Source organism: Gossypium hirsutum, chromosome A01, assembly GCF_007990345.1.
Source record: "Gossypium hirsutum isolate 1008001.06 chromosome A01, Gossypium_hirsutum_v2.1, whole genome shotgun sequence".
In the NCBI taxonomy this organism is placed as follows: Eukaryota; Viridiplantae; Streptophyta; class Magnoliopsida; order Malvales; family Malvaceae; genus Gossypium; species Gossypium hirsutum.
This window is the reverse complement of record NC_053424.1, coordinates 1,232,852-1,249,710: the sequence shown is the minus strand read 5'-3', so window position 1 is coordinate 1,249,710 and position 16,859 is coordinate 1,232,852. Positions and strand designations below refer to the sequence as shown.

Here is a 16,859-nt window from a genome sequence, read left to right as displayed (position 1 = left end):
GAAGTTAGTCCAATCCAATAACCAATTAGTTTTTGCCATCAAATCGCTAACATAAAAATAAGCGGCTCGATGATTTTATAAGCAAGAAATTAGTAAAAATCACCGCTTCAGTCATATATACGTAACATATAAGCAGGCAAAATTCAACGGTTCGAGTTCATGGATTAACCAACAACTAAACTAGCTTTTCAGATTTTGTAAAGTATGAGAATAAAATTCTAATAAATTAAAGTTAAGGGACTAATTTCTCAATTTCCGTAAAGTAGATGATGAAGTTCATAATTAGGCCTCTCTACTCAATTGAGTAAAAATACCATAATGTCCCCAAAGAAAAGTTAATTCCGGGCAGCTTTGAAACATTTCCACATGATTCAAAAGTAAAAAAAGTTTTAACACTAACTAAATGTTCATCACATTCATAAACACCAAACCATTATTACACTAAACTAAATCTCATCAATGACTTCAACAACACAAAAAGGGATAAGCAATTATTATATTGCCAAAAAAAAAAACTTTAAATGAACCTGTCACTTTTTTTTTTTTTCAATTTGATATGGTAGCCGCCGATTCCAAAGCAGGGTGATCCTGGTTGAGAGCTTCCCAATCGAGTTGTCTCAATATTTCAAACCTTTCTTTCAATGTCACGAACCCAGCTTGAGGCGAGACAATGCCATGGTTTCCAGCTTTATAGATTAGGATTACACTAGAACCCATATCAGGGCCATGGAGTTTTCCTGTTAATAAAACCCTCAGCGGCATGAACAATGACTTCCCCTGCCATGAGAGTTACAGCCTCGGATATGTAAGTTTAGTACCATGCATGGATTATAATTTGAAGTATGGATGTAAATGAGACATCTTTATTTGCAAATTATTAGGGTTCAGCTTGAAGAAAGCTTAAATCCAGCTAGCCACTGTCATCGAACAACCAGATTCAAGTATCCTGATAATTGACTCGAGTAACTCATGAGTCCAATCAATCTTTTTTATTTTTAATAAGTACTGAAAAAATTCAAATTGAACTTAAGCTCAAACACAAATAATTGAGCTTGAAATTGAGTTAGGAATCGAGCTTAAGCTTTAAAGGTGAAACTCAATCAAGCTCAAGCCCAAGCCAAGCTTCAAGCATCGAATTCCGAGTCAAGCTCAAGCTAGAGCTCAACTCAATTATACCCCTAATTTCAAGTAGGCCAAGAAAAGGAAAATTCAAGATCCCATAAAGGTAATGTATGAGATTAGAAGCTCACCTTGCGCTTCAGTGTTTTGCCAAAGCCCTTTACCCATTTCTGCCAGCCAGCAGGGCCTTCTTCCAATGCACCAAAGAGTTCACCACTATCATAAGCAGCTAAGAGGTGGGCAGAAACTTCAGAAAGCTTATCTTCGACAATGGGTCTACCTTCAGGGCTGCAGAGACAAAAATTTAAACGACATAACGATAGGATTCTTTGACATAAACCAAACCCCATTTTTTAATCTATTGTAACAGCTGTAGAATTTGCCTATTATCTAAGTTACTTGGACTTGAGTATGACAATCGTATATGGGCATGTGGGCAATATGGGTATGTTCAATCTTTTTGAAGTATTTCCATGAAGTTAGAGGATTGTATTTCCGTACCCATATTCAGTTATGCATTGGACATGGATACTTGTCAGAGCAGTATAGAATATTATGGTATTTTTCAGATTCTAAACATCCCAAAGTCCCAAAATTTGTGACAGGATATATTAATCTGTTAACAGTTAGCGCTAAATAAAACCAGTGAATTGAAAATTGGAGAAAGCATAAGCATAACTTCAAAGCACGGTTCTAAATTTCTAGTGGTCTACACACTACTTCAAAGCACTTCCACTATTATTATCCATAAATTGAATATAGTACTAATATCTACACTTAAGGCTGTCCTGACATTTGAGACTGGTTAGAATGCACAAGCATAACCAAAATTCCATCATAAACAATTATCAAAGTTGGAAAACATACTGAATTGTGTAATAAAGAAGAGAACTTAAGGGTAAGAATTTGATAATCACCTCGTCAATGTAGCATGTACAGGGTAAGACAGCAAGTTAGAGAGTGCTGTACCCGAATCAGTTACCAAGTCGATCCCATCCTTAAGCAGCTGAACTGCATCCTGTTTGTACATATTTACATACCATTATTTATCATAATCTAGAGCAAAAATAGAATTCTTCCAAAATTTGTTAAAAGGAAACATACATCTACAAATGGCCCTTCTGACTCTGTGAGAAGCCCAGTACTCTTCCAGTGCTCACCAATAAGCTGGGACAACTCCTCAAAGGGAATCGCTCTTAAGTGCTGACCATTCATCCACCTTTAGTTTACAAGGAAGAAATAAATTAGAAAACAATATAAATGTGGCAACTTTTAGCAGACAAGAAACAGATAATTCTAGTTTTAGTTCTTGTATAGAGCTGTAAGCTAAAGTCGCAGAAAATTGTAAAATTCATTGGAGTTATCACTTGATCAAGCTTAGGACTTGCATATATAAACAATCAAGTATTCTCGCCCAAAGTAACAAAAAAGGAAAAGAAATTGAACTTCAAAGTCCAACGAGCAAGGATCCCAATAACAAACCAAGGATAAACTACCCCTAAGAACCAACCAAACAACCTAATAATAGGTACAATGTCACTTCTTCAAAGAACAAGAGTACAAGATGGATAAATTACAGTATTACATGGAAAATATGACCATAAAGCCTACAGTATCAAAGCACAGAGAAGTCACCTTAACTTGGTAGAGTCAAAAACAGCGCCACTTTTGTTAACGCGACCAATTGAGAATTTTTCAACTGTGAATTGCATAATAAATATTCAAATTACAATCATCCAAATATTATCTGTCAAAGCTGATTATAATTTTCCATTTTCTCATTCTATTTCTTATGCTCTCTTTTCATAGATGGGGAGGAGGGATGATAAATTGGTTAGGACTTAGAATAGAGGTGCATATGGATCAAATGAAGTCAAAGGAAAAACTAACCAAGTTGATCAATGGTGAAAAATTCATTTTCAGTTCCATCACCCCAACCTAGAAGTGCCAAGTAATTCACCGTCGCCTGAGGCAGATAACCCATATCTCTGTACTGGAACAGAGTAATTTTGTTAAACATGGGAAGTTTCAATCCTCAATTTAAAAAGATAAAATTGTAGGACCCATGGAAATTAGAGGAGATAATACAATTATTTTGTTACATTTGCCACGAAACAAGGTAGCATGAAGATAACTACCTACCTGACCAACTGAAGTTGCACCATGGCGTTTTGACAATTTGCTCCTATCAGGTGCAAGAATCAATGAAACATGGGCAAAGGACGGCATTGGGAATCCCAAAGCCTGTGGCAAAATAATTTTTAAATCCAAAGATCAGCTTCCTCATTTTGTTGAAAGAAATCAGAAACTCTAAAAGTCACCAAATGGTAACAAAAAAGATAATAGATGCCTTTTAAAATCACCTTGTAAATCAAGGCTTGCCTTAGAGTATTAGGTAAATGCTCTTCCGCTCTGAAATGCCAGTATATGAGAGTGTGAGAAGAAATGACCCAAAAGCCACAAACAAAACATATACTATATCTAGCAAAATGGTAAAAAAATTAGACTTTCCCCATTACCTTATAACATGTGAAATAGCCATGGTAGCATCATCGACTGTAACACAAAAGTTGTAAACAGGTTGACCATTGCTCCTCATTATAACAAAATCCCCAACTGTGTCCAATTTCCAGCTAACCTTCATGACACTATCAAACAAAATTAGTGCCTATAAAAGAAAATTACAGTTATGTCTTATACATCCTGTTGTTACTAGTTTAGGCACTGCTGAAACTTAAACATGATGATACTTTGAGCCAAAAATGCTCAAATTAACAGAACAATTTGCAGTTTGCCGGTCACAAGGCTGTTAGGGGAGAAATACTTCAATCAATTGAACTTACTTCGCCTCGAATAAGGTCATTAATTTTCAAGCTCCCTTCCTTGGGAACTCGAAATCGATATGTATATGGGGTTCCCTTTGCTAGCTCTTCTTCTACTTCTCCATCTGCTGCAGTAGCCCACTTCCCCGAGTATACAGGTGGAAGTTTCTTTAGCTCCGCAATTTCCTTCATTTTCTCAAGTTCCTATAGGATTACGAAAGAACTCATAAGTTGACTGTTAAAACCGACCATACTTCAAAATGCAGAATCATAGTTCTATTGGATCAAAGGTTATATTTTCCTGGACACAAAATTTACTTTCTTGTCTCCAAAGGAATAGTTTTCTTCCAATTTCAACAGGCAATCAGATGAAACCAAAGAAGAAAAGGCAATTCAAAAGTTCAAATATCTCCCATTTGAAATGTCTTACTACTAACTTAGGACCAAATTCATGTAATGTAACCTTTATAGTTGAATTCGATTACCTCATTGGAACAGAAACAACGATAAACATGACCAGATTCTAAGAGCTTCTCAGCATATTGTTTGTACATAGAATTTCTTTCAGATTGTCGATAAGGACCATAGTCCCCACCCACACCAGGGCCTACAATGCAAGAGATAGAATCAATTAACGCTAAAAGTGAAAAACACCATGGCACCATACATGTGAAATTGAAGCAATAAATTTCAAATCAAATTAACTAAACCAGAAAGACAATGATAAGCACGTATAAACAGTACCTTCATCCCAGTCAAGACCAAGCCAAGCTAAATCTCGAAGCACAGCCTCCTCCGATTCCCGCGTCGACCTCTCCAAATCAGTATCCTCGATTCTCAGCACAAATTTTCCTCCTTTCGATCTTAAGACAAGAAAAAAACCAGAAACAGAAACAGAAATCAACAAAATTGACAAAGTTTTACACCCGAAAATAATATACTACGTGCAAAATAAGAGAAAAACCTAGCGAATAAGTAGTTGAAAAGAGCAGTTCGGGCTCCGCCGACGTGGAGATTGCCGGTCGGAGAAGGAGCGAAACGGACTCTGACCGGTGCATCACTGTCAATTGAAGCACGCACAGAGAAATTTCGACGGAAATGGCGCCGGAAAATGAACGGAGAAGCGAATTCAGGGATTACTCTGATTCTCATCCATGGCGTCCCTGCAACGAGTGCCGCCATTTTTGAAAGGAAAAATGGAGAACGAATAGAAACTAAAAAAAATAGTAGGACAGGACTTAGGATAGGAGTCTGATATAATTAAGCTGGTGTTTACAGGCTTGCACTTTCAGCCGTTGATTAAGTCTATTTCATGAGAGATGAACGGCTACGATAAATTAACCGGGTGATTTTTTTTTTGACGGGTGAATTTAATAAGTGAATTTTTTTTTTCAACTTTTGAATAAATATATATACGATGATCGTGACCGTCCACCTATTCACTATACTTCCCGTCTACGATTACGATTCCCTCGCTTAAGAAATAGGATTTAAAAGGTGGTTTAACAGTCAATTCAACTCTTCTTACTTTATAATTTTTATCTTAATTCGCAATTATTATATTCTACAAAAATTAAAAAAATTAAATTCAGTTATTACTAATTAAAAATGGCTAAGCTACATAAATAGTCACTTGACTTATCAATTTATTTATTTTTAGTCTAAAATTGTTAAAATGCTAATGATTTGTTGACTCGTCCGTTAACTCGATGATATGTATTTTTTTAACCATTATTTTAGTTAAAAAAATACATGCCATGAGTCAACAAACTCTTAACATTTTAATAGTTTATGGTTTTAGACTAAAAAAAATAAATTAATAAATTGGGTGATCATTTTATAAAATTTTAAAGTTAGATGACCTAACAAGAAACTTTCTAATAATTAGGTGATCATTTATGTAGTTTTCTATTAATACAATATACAAAATATGTTTAAGTAATAAATATAGATTATTATGAAATTTAATTTAAATATTATTAATCGTGTTAAAAAAGAATAATGAGAGTAATTTTAAATAATATATATATTAATATTATATTTGAGGATGATGACTCTAACATATAACTGTTACTTTTATTTTTTATTAAGCTCAGCATTAATTAAAAATTAGTTATTATCCATCTACACATATTTAACTTATAAATTATTTAATAAATATCGCTCGATAAACCTTAATTAAAGTAAATTACTTTTAATTTGAACTAATATTTTATGATAATAAATAATATTATTTTAAAAAATAAACTATAATTAAACATATAACTTCACTTTTGTTAAACAATGTATTTATTATATGTTTAATTATTATTTGATTCACTAATTATATTTCGAATTATACACTATCAGTGCATTAGATATAAATTCATAATATTATATTTATAAATTATTATACAAGTAAAAAAGTAATGATGTTAGAACCAAATTGGATTAAGAGCATAAATAAAAATAATTAATCTTATCAATTTGACAGGTGCTATTGTGAATGGTAAAAAACCAAAAATTAGAATACAAAAAAAAAAGTGTTTAATCAGTTGAACTAGTTTATGATTTTCTAAAATATTATTTATTATTGGTTTCATTTTGCTATTACTCCTTGTACTTAGAAAAAGTTGTGAATTTGATCTCTATACTTTTATTTAGTTATTTTTAATCATTATACTTTTTAAATTTTAAAATTTTAGTCCTCACTAAACAATAATAGTTAAATTCATTAAGTAAAGTTTTGTTATTTTCAAAATTTGATGTGCCAAATATATTATTATATTTGTAATGTCATGTTAGCTTATTATTTCTACATATTACTCACTAAAAATCCAATTAATGGATTAACTTGCGTTAAGACTGAATTTTAAAATTCAAAAAGTATAGGGGCTTAGAGTAATTCAATTGGAGAAGAGGGACTAAATCTACAACTATATGAATAGTACATGACTAGTAATTGAATTTAACCAAACATATTTAACTGCTACTATTAGGGTCAAGACTAAAATTTCAAAATTTGAAAAGTAAATGGACTAAAATTGACCAATTCGAAAAGTACAAGGACTAATAGAAAAATTTAACCTTTATTATTTAACTATTGTTGAATGAAGTCAATGATTGGGCTGCTTTACTATTGGGCTAATATTAAGGAAAATTAATGGCCTACAAAAACTTACCCCATAATGGAACCTCAGCTTTAATTTTTCAGTTATAAGCCCAGGTCCCTGTATGTATTAATTGCAATGGCTGAGATTTCGTATCATCGTTTTGAACTAGCAAGCCATTGATGTTCTGAGACTAAGCTGAAGATAAGGTAATAATAAAAGGGTTCATCAATCAAGGATCATCAAAAGGTTGAAAATGGCATTATCAGCACCAAGCACTTTAATATCCCATAACAGAGCCGTTAATTGCTTAGCTTTCTCGTTGCCAAAGCATGGGAATTTAGCAGTAAATCATCAGCAACTCCATTCGAGGATCAATTTTCATTCATTTTCGGACCCTCCGTACGTTCATCAGAGTAGAAATGGTGGAAAATTTACCCCATCTTGCTTAGCGAAGACTGTTGTTTCTGATGTTGAGGTTCACAACTCCGATTTCACCACAGATGCTGCTGCTGATGATAGTAAGTTTGTTATTTATTTGTTCCTTTAATTTATTGTTTTTCATTATTTTTATGCTTAATTTAATGTATGACCCCATCAAAATGAAACCCAGTTTAGAAACTTTGCTGTTTTTTTTCTCCTTTTGGTTCCCTTTTTCTATTGAACAAGTTCATTATTTCAATAACTTATTTTAAGTATTAGTTGGAACTTGGAAGCTATATTATAAGTGTCGGATATAATTAACTCAGGCGGTGGGGTATTTTCCATAAAAGTCATGAAGTCGAGTTCAACCATGTACGAATTCTTTAATTTGCCATGGTTTCTCCTGTTCAGGCATTCGAGACGTTCCACTTCGTGGACTCGTCAAGATTCTCGATAGAGTGGAGAGACAATTTTGTCAGGGACGATACCATACTTATTGAGGTTGGACTCTCAATAAAAAAAGCGAGCTCAAGTGGTAGCATTCTCCTTCATGAGCATATAGGCCATTGGCTCGAGTCCAACCGTGCACAAACTCTTTAGTTTTCACAATTTTATCTGTTTAGGCACTATGAGGTGCTCTGTTAATCCACAAGGCTTTTGGTAGAGTCAGGGGATAAAACTTTGGTTGGAGAAACTACCGGATTTGTTGAGGGTCTGACTGACCCCTCAACCGTGTTCAACATGAGTATTTATCCAATATGGTAATGGTTTCTTTCCCTAAGTTTTTCGTATTTTTGGAGGATTCTTTAAGTTTTTCGTATTTTTGGAGGATTCTTGAAGCTGAGCTTTCCTCTATTACCATCCAATAGAAATGATGGATAGAAAATTAATGAACAGGGTCTCAACTCTATGATTAAAGGATTATATATTATGCCTATGTCCGAACATGTATCAGGTGTAGGTGTCATATATGAATACTCCAAGAAAAATGAAGATTCGGAGCAATATAGGCCAGAAGACACAATGAATGTAATGTTAGTGTTGTAGATTGTAAATTGTGAGCGAAAAATTGATATTGTTCTTTCATTTGTGAAGCTTGGTCAGAATTTGCTAAGAATGTATCAGGTGAATGGGATGGATTTGGAGCTGATTTCACCATTGAAGGGAAACCAATTGAACTTCCTGAATCTGTAGTACCTGAAGCTTACAGGGAATGGGAAGTCAAGGTTTATGATTGGCAAACTCAATGCCCTACCCTTGCTGATCCAGTGGAGAACACCATGACTTACAAAACTATAAAACTACTCCCAACCGTTGGATGTGAAGCCGATGCTGCAACACGATATAGCATCGAAGAGAAGAACATTGGGGGTGTGGACAATGAAGTTTCTGCCTTTGCATATCATTCTAGTGGATGTTACACTGCTATCTGGTCAGTTGCAGATAAAAATCTGTTGGAGTTGGAGCATTGCTTGATTAATCCTCGAGATAGGGAGTCTCGTGTGAGGATTATTCAGGTTTTTCGAGTCGGTGGTACAAAGTTCGTGTTACAAAATGTTAGGGTCTTTTGCGAACAATGGTATGGTCCATTTAGGAACGGTGATCAACTTGGTGGATGTGCTATTCGTGATTCTGCTTTTGCCTCAAGAGCTGCTACAAATGCCTCTGATGTTGGTGGTGTATGGAAAGGGTCTAATGCTGTTGCCAGTTTTGATAGTTCTGGTGATGTGAGTGTAAACATTCCTTCACTTTTTAAGCTTTTTTTTTTGATTTTTTAGATTCAAATTATGCTTTTAATATCCTTTTGTTTTATCTATAACCTTGTTGGATGTGAGCGTTAGGTACGTGTATGTCTTGGAAGATTATAGCCTTATGCCCTTATCAGAATGTGCATTGGGTACGGGTTTTGAATATGAATACTAAATAGATGAGTGAACATTAGCTTGGCATTCTCCCTTTATTCGGATCTCCCTTTATTCGAAACTGAGTAATGATGAGTGAATATTAAATAGATGATTTTCTAAGAATTATAGCTTCAGAACAGTTTTTTTTGACATTGTCACCAAGAGAAGTTTATTGTGTATATTCCTACGGGCTATGTTACTCGGATTTGAGTGTAATTGCTGTATAAAGCTATATGTCCAATATGGTTATGTTCAATTTCACTTTTTTTATTTATTGAAAGGGTCCCTAGAGGGTCATATCATTATCTCATATTGACGTGTGGGTATGCATCTATATAAGTATTTCAAGAAAAATGGAGAGTCGGAGTAACATATACAAGATTTTGACGAATAGATTGTTATATAGTCTGATCACTGTTAATTGTGAACTTGTTTTTAAAAACTTCAGAACTGTCTTGAAGAGCTCAAAGATAATGGGGTAATGAAGTCAATAAGAGATGGAAGCAATCTCATATTGCTCCCTAAACAATTATGGTGCTCCTTAAAGGACAGTGGAGGTGAAACTTGCGGTGAGGTGGGGTGGCTTTATGATCAAGGATATGCTATTACATCAAGATTTTGCTTCTCAAGTGAGGGGAAGTTGAAAGTAAGTTTTATTTACAACTTATGTATGCGTGTATGCGTTATCATATGTTCTTAGACAAATAAAATAATAATTACAATGAGACATGACTGCTACCTAAATTTGTTTGTGAAGTTTTTTGTTTCACTAACAACGTACAGAAATATGATTCAATTTCATGATATATCGTACTTACCAATTGTCAAGAATAGTGCTATCCTGCATTAATTGAACTCTAGATTGTCTATGGTAAGGGACAAAGTTTGGAATTTAATATTGGGGTTAAAATAAAATTATAAAAATTTGAGAGGTCAAATTTTAAAATTTTACTGTAAAAGGACTTGAATTGAATTATAAATAATGATAAATGATTAGAAGTATTATTCTTTCATTTAAACAAAGGGAGACAAAGCCCCTATCTATTGTCTATAATTTTATATTCAAGTTGAGTGCCCAAGATTGCTTGTGTCTTTATATTCAAGTTGAGTCACTTTACCTATTGCTAATTGATTTTATATAGAATATTTAACTTGATATATAGTATCAGAGCTTAAAATTTTGTTATTCATGTTATTATAACATGTTTATTTTACTTTTAAAGCGTATAATATGATAAATTTATTATATCATATAAATTATTAGTACATGGTATAAGATAACTTCTTAAACATGACTATGACATGTGAAATGGATAGATCAAGTCATATTTGTCATAATAATACTCTATTTATTTTGCAGGAAGTTTCTATAGCTCGTGAAACTACAGTTTTGGAAGGTGTATAGCAACAGAGGATTTAAATAAGTTTGTAATTTTATTTACATCTTAGTGAAACTTAAATGACACATTTACTTATAGATGAAGCTAAATTAAATCTCATAAAAAATTGAAAATGTCTATAAATATTAAAATGTAAAAATCTTTCTTGTTTTGGTTCTACAAATTTTATAATTTACAGTAGTCCATGCTGGTTGTTGTAGGTTGATGATACTTTAAGAGGTTCTTGTATTTGTATTTGATATTCGTGTTTAATGTATATTTTTTTTATATCATTTGATGTCAAGTCATAGAAAAATCTAGTAATTTTCTTTTTAAATATTTATGACTATTGATTTAATTTAAAAAAAAATTGGTTTACTTAATTTTTTAGAAATCTAAACCAAACAAACTTCATTCTAAAATTGAAAAATCCAAATGAAATCCATTTAAAAGACATTATTTTTTATTTTGAAAATATCAAATTATTAATTTATGTTGTTTATTACTTTTAAAGGGATTTAGACTCCAAATAATTAATAAAAAATGGATATTTAAAAAAGAATGAAAATTTAAAAATTATTATAAATTTAAGATTTGAATATAATATGCTAGGGTTTAATAATTGTGTTTTTTTTTGGGTAATAGGGTTTATAATTTTAAAAATAAAATATAATATATTTTACAAATTTGGGTGTGCAGATATGATTGTATAAAAAATCAATAAAACATAAATTATTCAAAACCTTACATAAGTTTTCTTTAAGTTAAAATATGTTTGAAGGATGTACATTTTATACATTTAATTGTTAAAATCGTTAAATTTCTTTTATTAAATTTATATTTATTATAATTTTAAATTTTTAATACTTAGCATGCGAAAGTCACAAGCTCAATTTGTATATTTCATAAATATATATTATTAATTCATAATAATATAAAAATATAATATTTATGAAAAATTAAAAATATATAAAATTATTAAAAGTATGTCAGGAATGAATTTGAACAAATTATTCTCCAAATTTAAAAATATTTAGACAATCAATTCTCTAGATTCATTTTGAAATATTTTTATATTTTTAATTTTCTATAAATTATTCAAAAATATTCAATGTTTCAAAACAGAAACTATCGCTATCATATTATTGATCTTTAGAATCATGTCAACATATTACTACTAAAATATTTACAAAATTAAAATTTAAAGTTTAAATACCAATTAAATCTAAAAAGAAAATTAATATACAAGTCACGAGTGATAAAATATATATTAACCCAACTTTATATTTTGATTCAAAATATCATTGTTTATTTTTTCTTTAATATCTTAAGAAAACAAAGACACAGTCAATGAGTCAATCCAACACGGCATATTCTTCAACCTCGCTCCTCCATTAATTAAACAATTAGTTTTCCCACTAATAATTTTCCCATCAAAGTTCTTTTCTTCTTTTCTCTCCACCTTATGATTTAATTTTCTTTCACCCAATCAAAACAAAGGAACTTGAAAAGACTGGGGAGCTAATTATGCAATTATAATTTATAATGTTCTCCTTTTTGGTTTGTTTGTTTGTGTTTTTTTACAAAATTTCGATGGAGACCCAAGGAAAGATACGTTTCATTCGAATACGTGCTAGATAACGAGAGAAGTGTAAAAGGGCAGGTGGCTTAGTTTCAAAAGCCCCAATAATAAGCTCTTCTTTTTTTTTTTTCTTTGTTGCCAAATGTTTATGGGAATTTGCAGTGAAGAAGCTTTATTGGTCATTTCTATATCTGCTTTTGCTACCATAGGTAATTTGACCCTTGTTTTTTTAATTTGCTTTTTTTTTTCTTTTGATGGTTCTGTATGGAATCTTTGATAACTAGCTTGAATCGGTTTTTGATCTTTGATTTGGGTTTTTCTTTGTTTAACTTTCAGGGTACTTGATTTAGTGCTCACTTTTTCAGTAATAATGGGTGGACCTGTGCTTGTAGCTGTTGCAGCAGCTATTGGTAACTTTTTGCAAGGATGGGATACCGCCACCATTGCAGGTAATTTACTCCTTTTCAGTTCTTCACTAATTTCAGAGTGGTATAAACTAGATAAAAGTAACATAGTCCTCTACTAAAAAAAACAAATTAGTCCCTCTATATTTAATCAAAGAGCAAAGTCTATTTTTTTATTTAAATTTTATCCATTTCTGAATGACAAAATAACCAGAAAATTATTGATGGGTGCCATTTGTACCTTATTCTCCAGTTTTTAATAGTAAAAACTGTAATGTACAGGGATTAATTTATTTTTTTTAAATAGAGAGCACGCAATATAATTTGACTCTTAATACTTGTATATCACGTCAATGCCAATAAATAACAGTGTCAAAGCAACATAGGTCATATACATGTAGTCCAACATTGAAAAGTTCCAACCATTTGGTCTAAAATAATCTTTTTTATCTAGGTAAAAGTATCATGAAGATCCCTATATTAAGATTTAGATTACATTTTATCCTCTTTACTTAAAAATGATAAATTAATCCTTACATAATAGATCAAATAACAAACTGGTTCTCTTTGTTAAAAATTTCATTCTCTTTTGGTGTTAAAAATTGGTGTGAATAACTAGATAGTTACACGTGACATGCCACGTATACCTCATTCTGACATACATGGACTGATTTTTTAAAAGTAGAAATAGATGAAATTTTTTATGAAAAAGACTAGTTTGCTCTTTGATTTGATTAATGTATAGGAGTTAATTTATCCATTTTTTTGAGCAGAGGGGATAAAATACAGTCTTAATCCTAATACAATGACCTCTATGCTACTTTTACCTTTTTATCTATCAAATATCTATGGCAAACTTCATTTTATGATTAAATTTGGATTATATATATACATACAATACATATATATATACACACGCTTATATATATACCCTCTTTGTCATTTTCTTTTTTTTCTGCAGGTGCTGTTTTATATGTTAAGAGAGAGTTCAAATTGGAAAGTGAACCAACTATAGAAGGCTTGATTATTGCAATGTCTCTTATTGGAGCCACCTGCATTACTACATGCTCAGGATACATATCGGATTGGCTTGGCCGCCGGCTATTGCTAATAATCTCATCGGTCTTTTACTTTCTTAGCGGTATCGTAATGATATGGTCTCCTAATGTTTATATCCTACTTCTGGGAAGACTTATGGATGGCTTTGGAGTTGGTTTGGCTGTAACACTGGTCCCGGTTTATATATCTGAGACAGCACCACCAGAAATAAGGGGGTTGTTGAATACCCTTCCACAATTTACTGGTTCCATTGGAATGTTTCTTTCATATTGCATGGTTTTTGGAATGTCGTTATCAACAATACCGAATTGGCGATTGATGCTTGGAGTTCTTTCTATTCCTTCCCTTGTATATTTTGCATTAACTGTGTTCTTCTTGCCTGAGTCACCGAGATGGCTAGTAAGTAAAGGGCGAATGTGTGAGGCAATAAAGGTTTTGCAGAGGCTCCGTGACAGGGAAGACGTTACCGGTTAGTTCATTAGCATTCACTCTTTCAAGTTTTCATTTTTTTCAGTATGCACATTGTACTTGCCACCTGTATTGTGTTTGTGTTTGTGCTCTGTTCATTTGTGCTTGCCAGAACTCAAAAAAAATAGGTATTTTTCGAAAGAATATGTGCTCTTTTTATCTATTTGATGAATGATGATGCATATTTAGATTGTACTGATAGTATTTAGATGAACAGCTGAGATGGCTTTGCTAGCTGAGGGGCTCGGTGTTGGAGGTGAAACATCAATAGAGGAGTACATAGTCGGTCCAGCCAATGAAGACATTGAGGACCCTGATATATCGGCTGATAGAGATCAAATCAAGCTATATGGACCAGAACCAGGTCTTTCATGGGTAGCCAGGCCGGTTACTGGACGTAGTACCCTTGGTCTTGTGTCTCGGCATGGAAGCATAGCTAGCCAGAGTGCCCTTGTTCCTGTGGATCCTGTTGTCACTCTCTTTGGAAATATCCATGCCAAGCTATCCGAAACAGGAAGCATGCAAAGCGTGCTGTTTCCACACTTTGGCAGCATGTTCAGTGTGGGAGGTAATCAAGCTAGACATGAAGAGTGGGATGAGGATGAGAGTGTCATTAGAGAGGGCGAGGACTATCTGTCTGATGCTGCTGCTGGTGATTCTGATGACAACTTGCATAGTCCTTTGATTTCTCGGCAGACAACCACTGTGGAGACAGGCATTGTTCCACCTGCACAAGGAAGCTTTGCAAACTTGAGACTAATTAGTTTAATGCAAGGAAATGATGGAGAACTGGTTGGTAGCACAGGGATCGGTGGTGGTTGGCAACTGGTTTGGAAATGGTCCAAAAAAGAAAGCCAAGAAAAAGAAGAGGGATTTAAAAGAATTTATTTGCGCCAAGAGGGTACCCCTGGATCTATACGTGGATCACTAGTTTCTTTGTCTGGTGCTGTTGCCCCTTCGGACAGCAAGTATGTCAAGGCTGTTGCTTTAGTGAGTCAGCCGGCTCTTTTTTCCAAGGAGCTTATGAAGGAGCATCCGGTTGGACCAGCTATGATCCATCCAACTGAAACTGCGCAGGGTCCAAGTTGGAGTGATCTCTTTGAACCCGGAGTCAAGCATGCTTTACTGGTAGGGGTGGGAATTCAAATACTTCAGCAGGTAATGTCGAAAGCCTTACCATAATCTTCTATTAATCTGCTTGTTCCATTTCCGGAAACAGTTCGTATAAGCTTTCCAGCTTGTGCTTGCTGAATTATGAAGTATTTTTATAAAGTTCTTGTTTCTCATCTTAAAATCATTTCCTTATGGCTGCATTACTGCCTGCTTTACTGTTTTCAAAGAATATTACTGTTACGGTATAGGGTTTTTGCTTTACTGTTCGAAGAGTAGGCCTTCTTGATTTTTTGACCAAACTCCTGCGATCTCTTATTACCCTCTGTTGAAGCTGATGCACTAATGTGATTGGGGTATAGTACTGTTGCAAAGTTATTTTCCTACTCTTTACGATCCTTCGTTTTTCAAATGCAGTTCTCGGGTATAAACGGTGTTCTATACTACACTCCGCAAATTCTCAAGCAGGCCGGAGTCGTATTTCTTCTTTCCAACATGGGAATCAGTTCAGCTTCTGCGTCACTGCTTATAAGTGGTATTACAATTTTGTTGATGCTTCCAAGTATAGCTGTTGCAATGCGGCTTATGGATATTGCTGGTCGAAGGTAGATTGAAATTTTTTTTTCCGTGTATTTGGAGTATCATATATCCGAGTTCATGTTGAAGCTCTATCAACGTTTGTTCTTTGCTTCCTGTGCATGCAGGAGTTTGCTACTCACTACGATCCCACTCCTGATAATATCTCTCCTCGTATTAGTCATCGGAGCCATCGTTAAAATGGGGAACGTCACGAACGCTGCATTATCAACCATTAGTGTCGTGCTCTGCTTCTTTTTCTTTGTTATGGGGTTTGGTCCAATCCCAAACATACTCTGCAGCGAGATCTTCCCAACGCGTGTTCGTGGCATTTGCATTGCTGTATGCTTTCTTATCTCCTGGATTTGCAACATCATTGTCACATATTCACTCCCCGTACTGCTCAAATCTATCGGTCTTGGTGGCCTCTTCGGCATGTACGCCGTTGTATGTGCCGTATCGTGGGTGTTCGTCTTTGTCAAAGTTCCTGAAACCAAAGGCATGCCTCTTGAAGTCATTATGGATGTCTTCTCTGTTGGTGCAAAAAGAACATCTTGAAGGAATATATGTGTGTTCAAATTTTTTTATTAGGTGTCTGCAAATAGTCTTTTGATTTGATTTAGGCAGAACAGGAAAAAAAAATATTGATAATGATATAAAATTGGTTAAATTCTACTGTTATTCTCTGTGTGGAAGCTGAGTATTTAGTTTTTATATTATAATTTGGTTATTTTTAGTTTTTGTATTTTGTAAAATTTCATCTTTGAACTTGACAAATGTAAAAATTATAATAATACATGTAATTTTTTAATGTTTTGTATACAATTAAGGTAAAAAGACATATGTACTCATTCTCAATTTCGAAATTGAGCAAATTGGTTTTAAAAATATTGGAGCAATTTAATCCCGATCAATTTCAAAAGT

General features: G+C 33.4%; 3 protein-coding genes across 3 annotated transcripts; 2 read left to right on the top strand and 1 right to left on the bottom strand.

The window, feature by feature from the left end:
* Positions 1-252: 252 nt before the first annotated feature.
* Positions 253-5,169, bottom strand: LOC107900975 (glutamate--tRNA ligase, chloroplastic/mitochondrial). Its single transcript, XM_016826782.2, has 13 exons — positions 4,906-5,169; positions 4,686-4,804; positions 4,427-4,548; positions 3,963-4,145; positions 3,639-3,757; positions 3,483-3,531; positions 3,262-3,363; positions 3,010-3,112; positions 2,755-2,818; positions 2,224-2,338; positions 2,037-2,137; positions 1,251-1,407; positions 253-777 (listed from the first exon to the last, which is right to left on the bottom strand). Exons 1-13 carry the CDS (start codon positions 5,121-5,123, stop codon positions 547-549), a joined length of 1,683 nt encoding a protein of 560 aa, XP_016682271.2. The 5' UTR covers positions 5,124-5,169; the 3' UTR covers positions 253-546.
* A 1,949-nt stretch (positions 5,170-7,118) lies between these two features.
* Positions 7,119-11,026, top strand: LOC107900977 (uncharacterized). The gene is made up of 4 exons (XM_016826783.2): positions 7,119-7,551; positions 8,549-9,180; positions 9,806-10,003; positions 10,718-11,026. The coding sequence occupies exons 1-4, from the start codon at positions 7,287-7,289 to the stop codon at positions 10,760-10,762; spliced, it is 1,140 nt and encodes a 379-aa protein (XP_016682272.2). The 5' UTR covers positions 7,119-7,286; the 3' UTR covers positions 10,763-11,026.
* A 1,077-nt stretch (positions 11,027-12,103) lies between these two features.
* On the top strand, positions 12,104-16,616 carry LOC107900978 (monosaccharide-sensing protein 2). Its single transcript, XM_016826784.2, has 6 exons — positions 12,104-12,527; positions 12,655-12,767; positions 13,684-14,250; positions 14,467-15,407; positions 15,777-15,964; positions 16,064-16,616. Exons 2-6 carry the CDS (start codon positions 12,689-12,691, stop codon positions 16,491-16,493), a joined length of 2,205 nt encoding a protein of 734 aa, XP_016682273.1. The 5' UTR covers positions 12,104-12,527; positions 12,655-12,688; the 3' UTR covers positions 16,494-16,616.
* The last annotated feature ends 243 nt before the right edge of the window (positions 16,617-16,859 follow it).

Bases quoted from the DNA above. Each gene is read 5' to 3' on its own strand.
- LOC107900977 (XM_016826783.2), top strand. From the start codon at position 7,287: ATGGCATTATCAGCACCAAGCACTTTAATATCCCATAACAGAGCCGTT. The intron at 7,552-8,548 runs GTAAGTTTGTTA...TCATTTGTGAAG, and splicing joins AGATGCTGCTGCTGATGATA to CTTGGTCAGAATTTGCTAAG. The intron at 9,181-9,805 runs GTGAGTGTAAAC...TAAAAACTTCAG, and splicing joins GTTTTGATAGTTCTGGTGAT to AACTGTCTTGAAGAGCTCAA.
- LOC107900978 (XM_016826784.2), top strand. From the start codon at position 12,689: ATGGGTGGACCTGTGCTTGTAGCTGTTGCAGCAGCTATTGGTAACTTT. The intron at 12,768-13,683 runs GTAATTTACTCC...TTTTTTCTGCAG, and splicing joins GGATACCGCCACCATTGCAG to GTGCTGTTTTATATGTTAAG. The intron at 14,251-14,466 runs GTTAGTTCATTA...TTAGATGAACAG, and splicing joins TGACAGGGAAGACGTTACCG to CTGAGATGGCTTTGCTAGCT.
- LOC107900975 (XM_016826782.2), bottom strand. From the start codon at position 5,123: ATGGCGGCACTCGTTGCAGGGACGCCATGGATGAGAATCAGAGTAATC. The intron at 3,113-3,261 runs GTAGGTAGTTAT...ACTCTGTTCCAG, and splicing joins GTGCAACTTCAGTTGGTCAG to TACAGAGATATGGGTTATCT. The intron at 2,339-2,754 runs GTGACTTCTCTG...TGTAAACTAAAG, and splicing joins TTTGACTCTACCAAGTTAAG to GTGGATGAATGGTCAGCACT.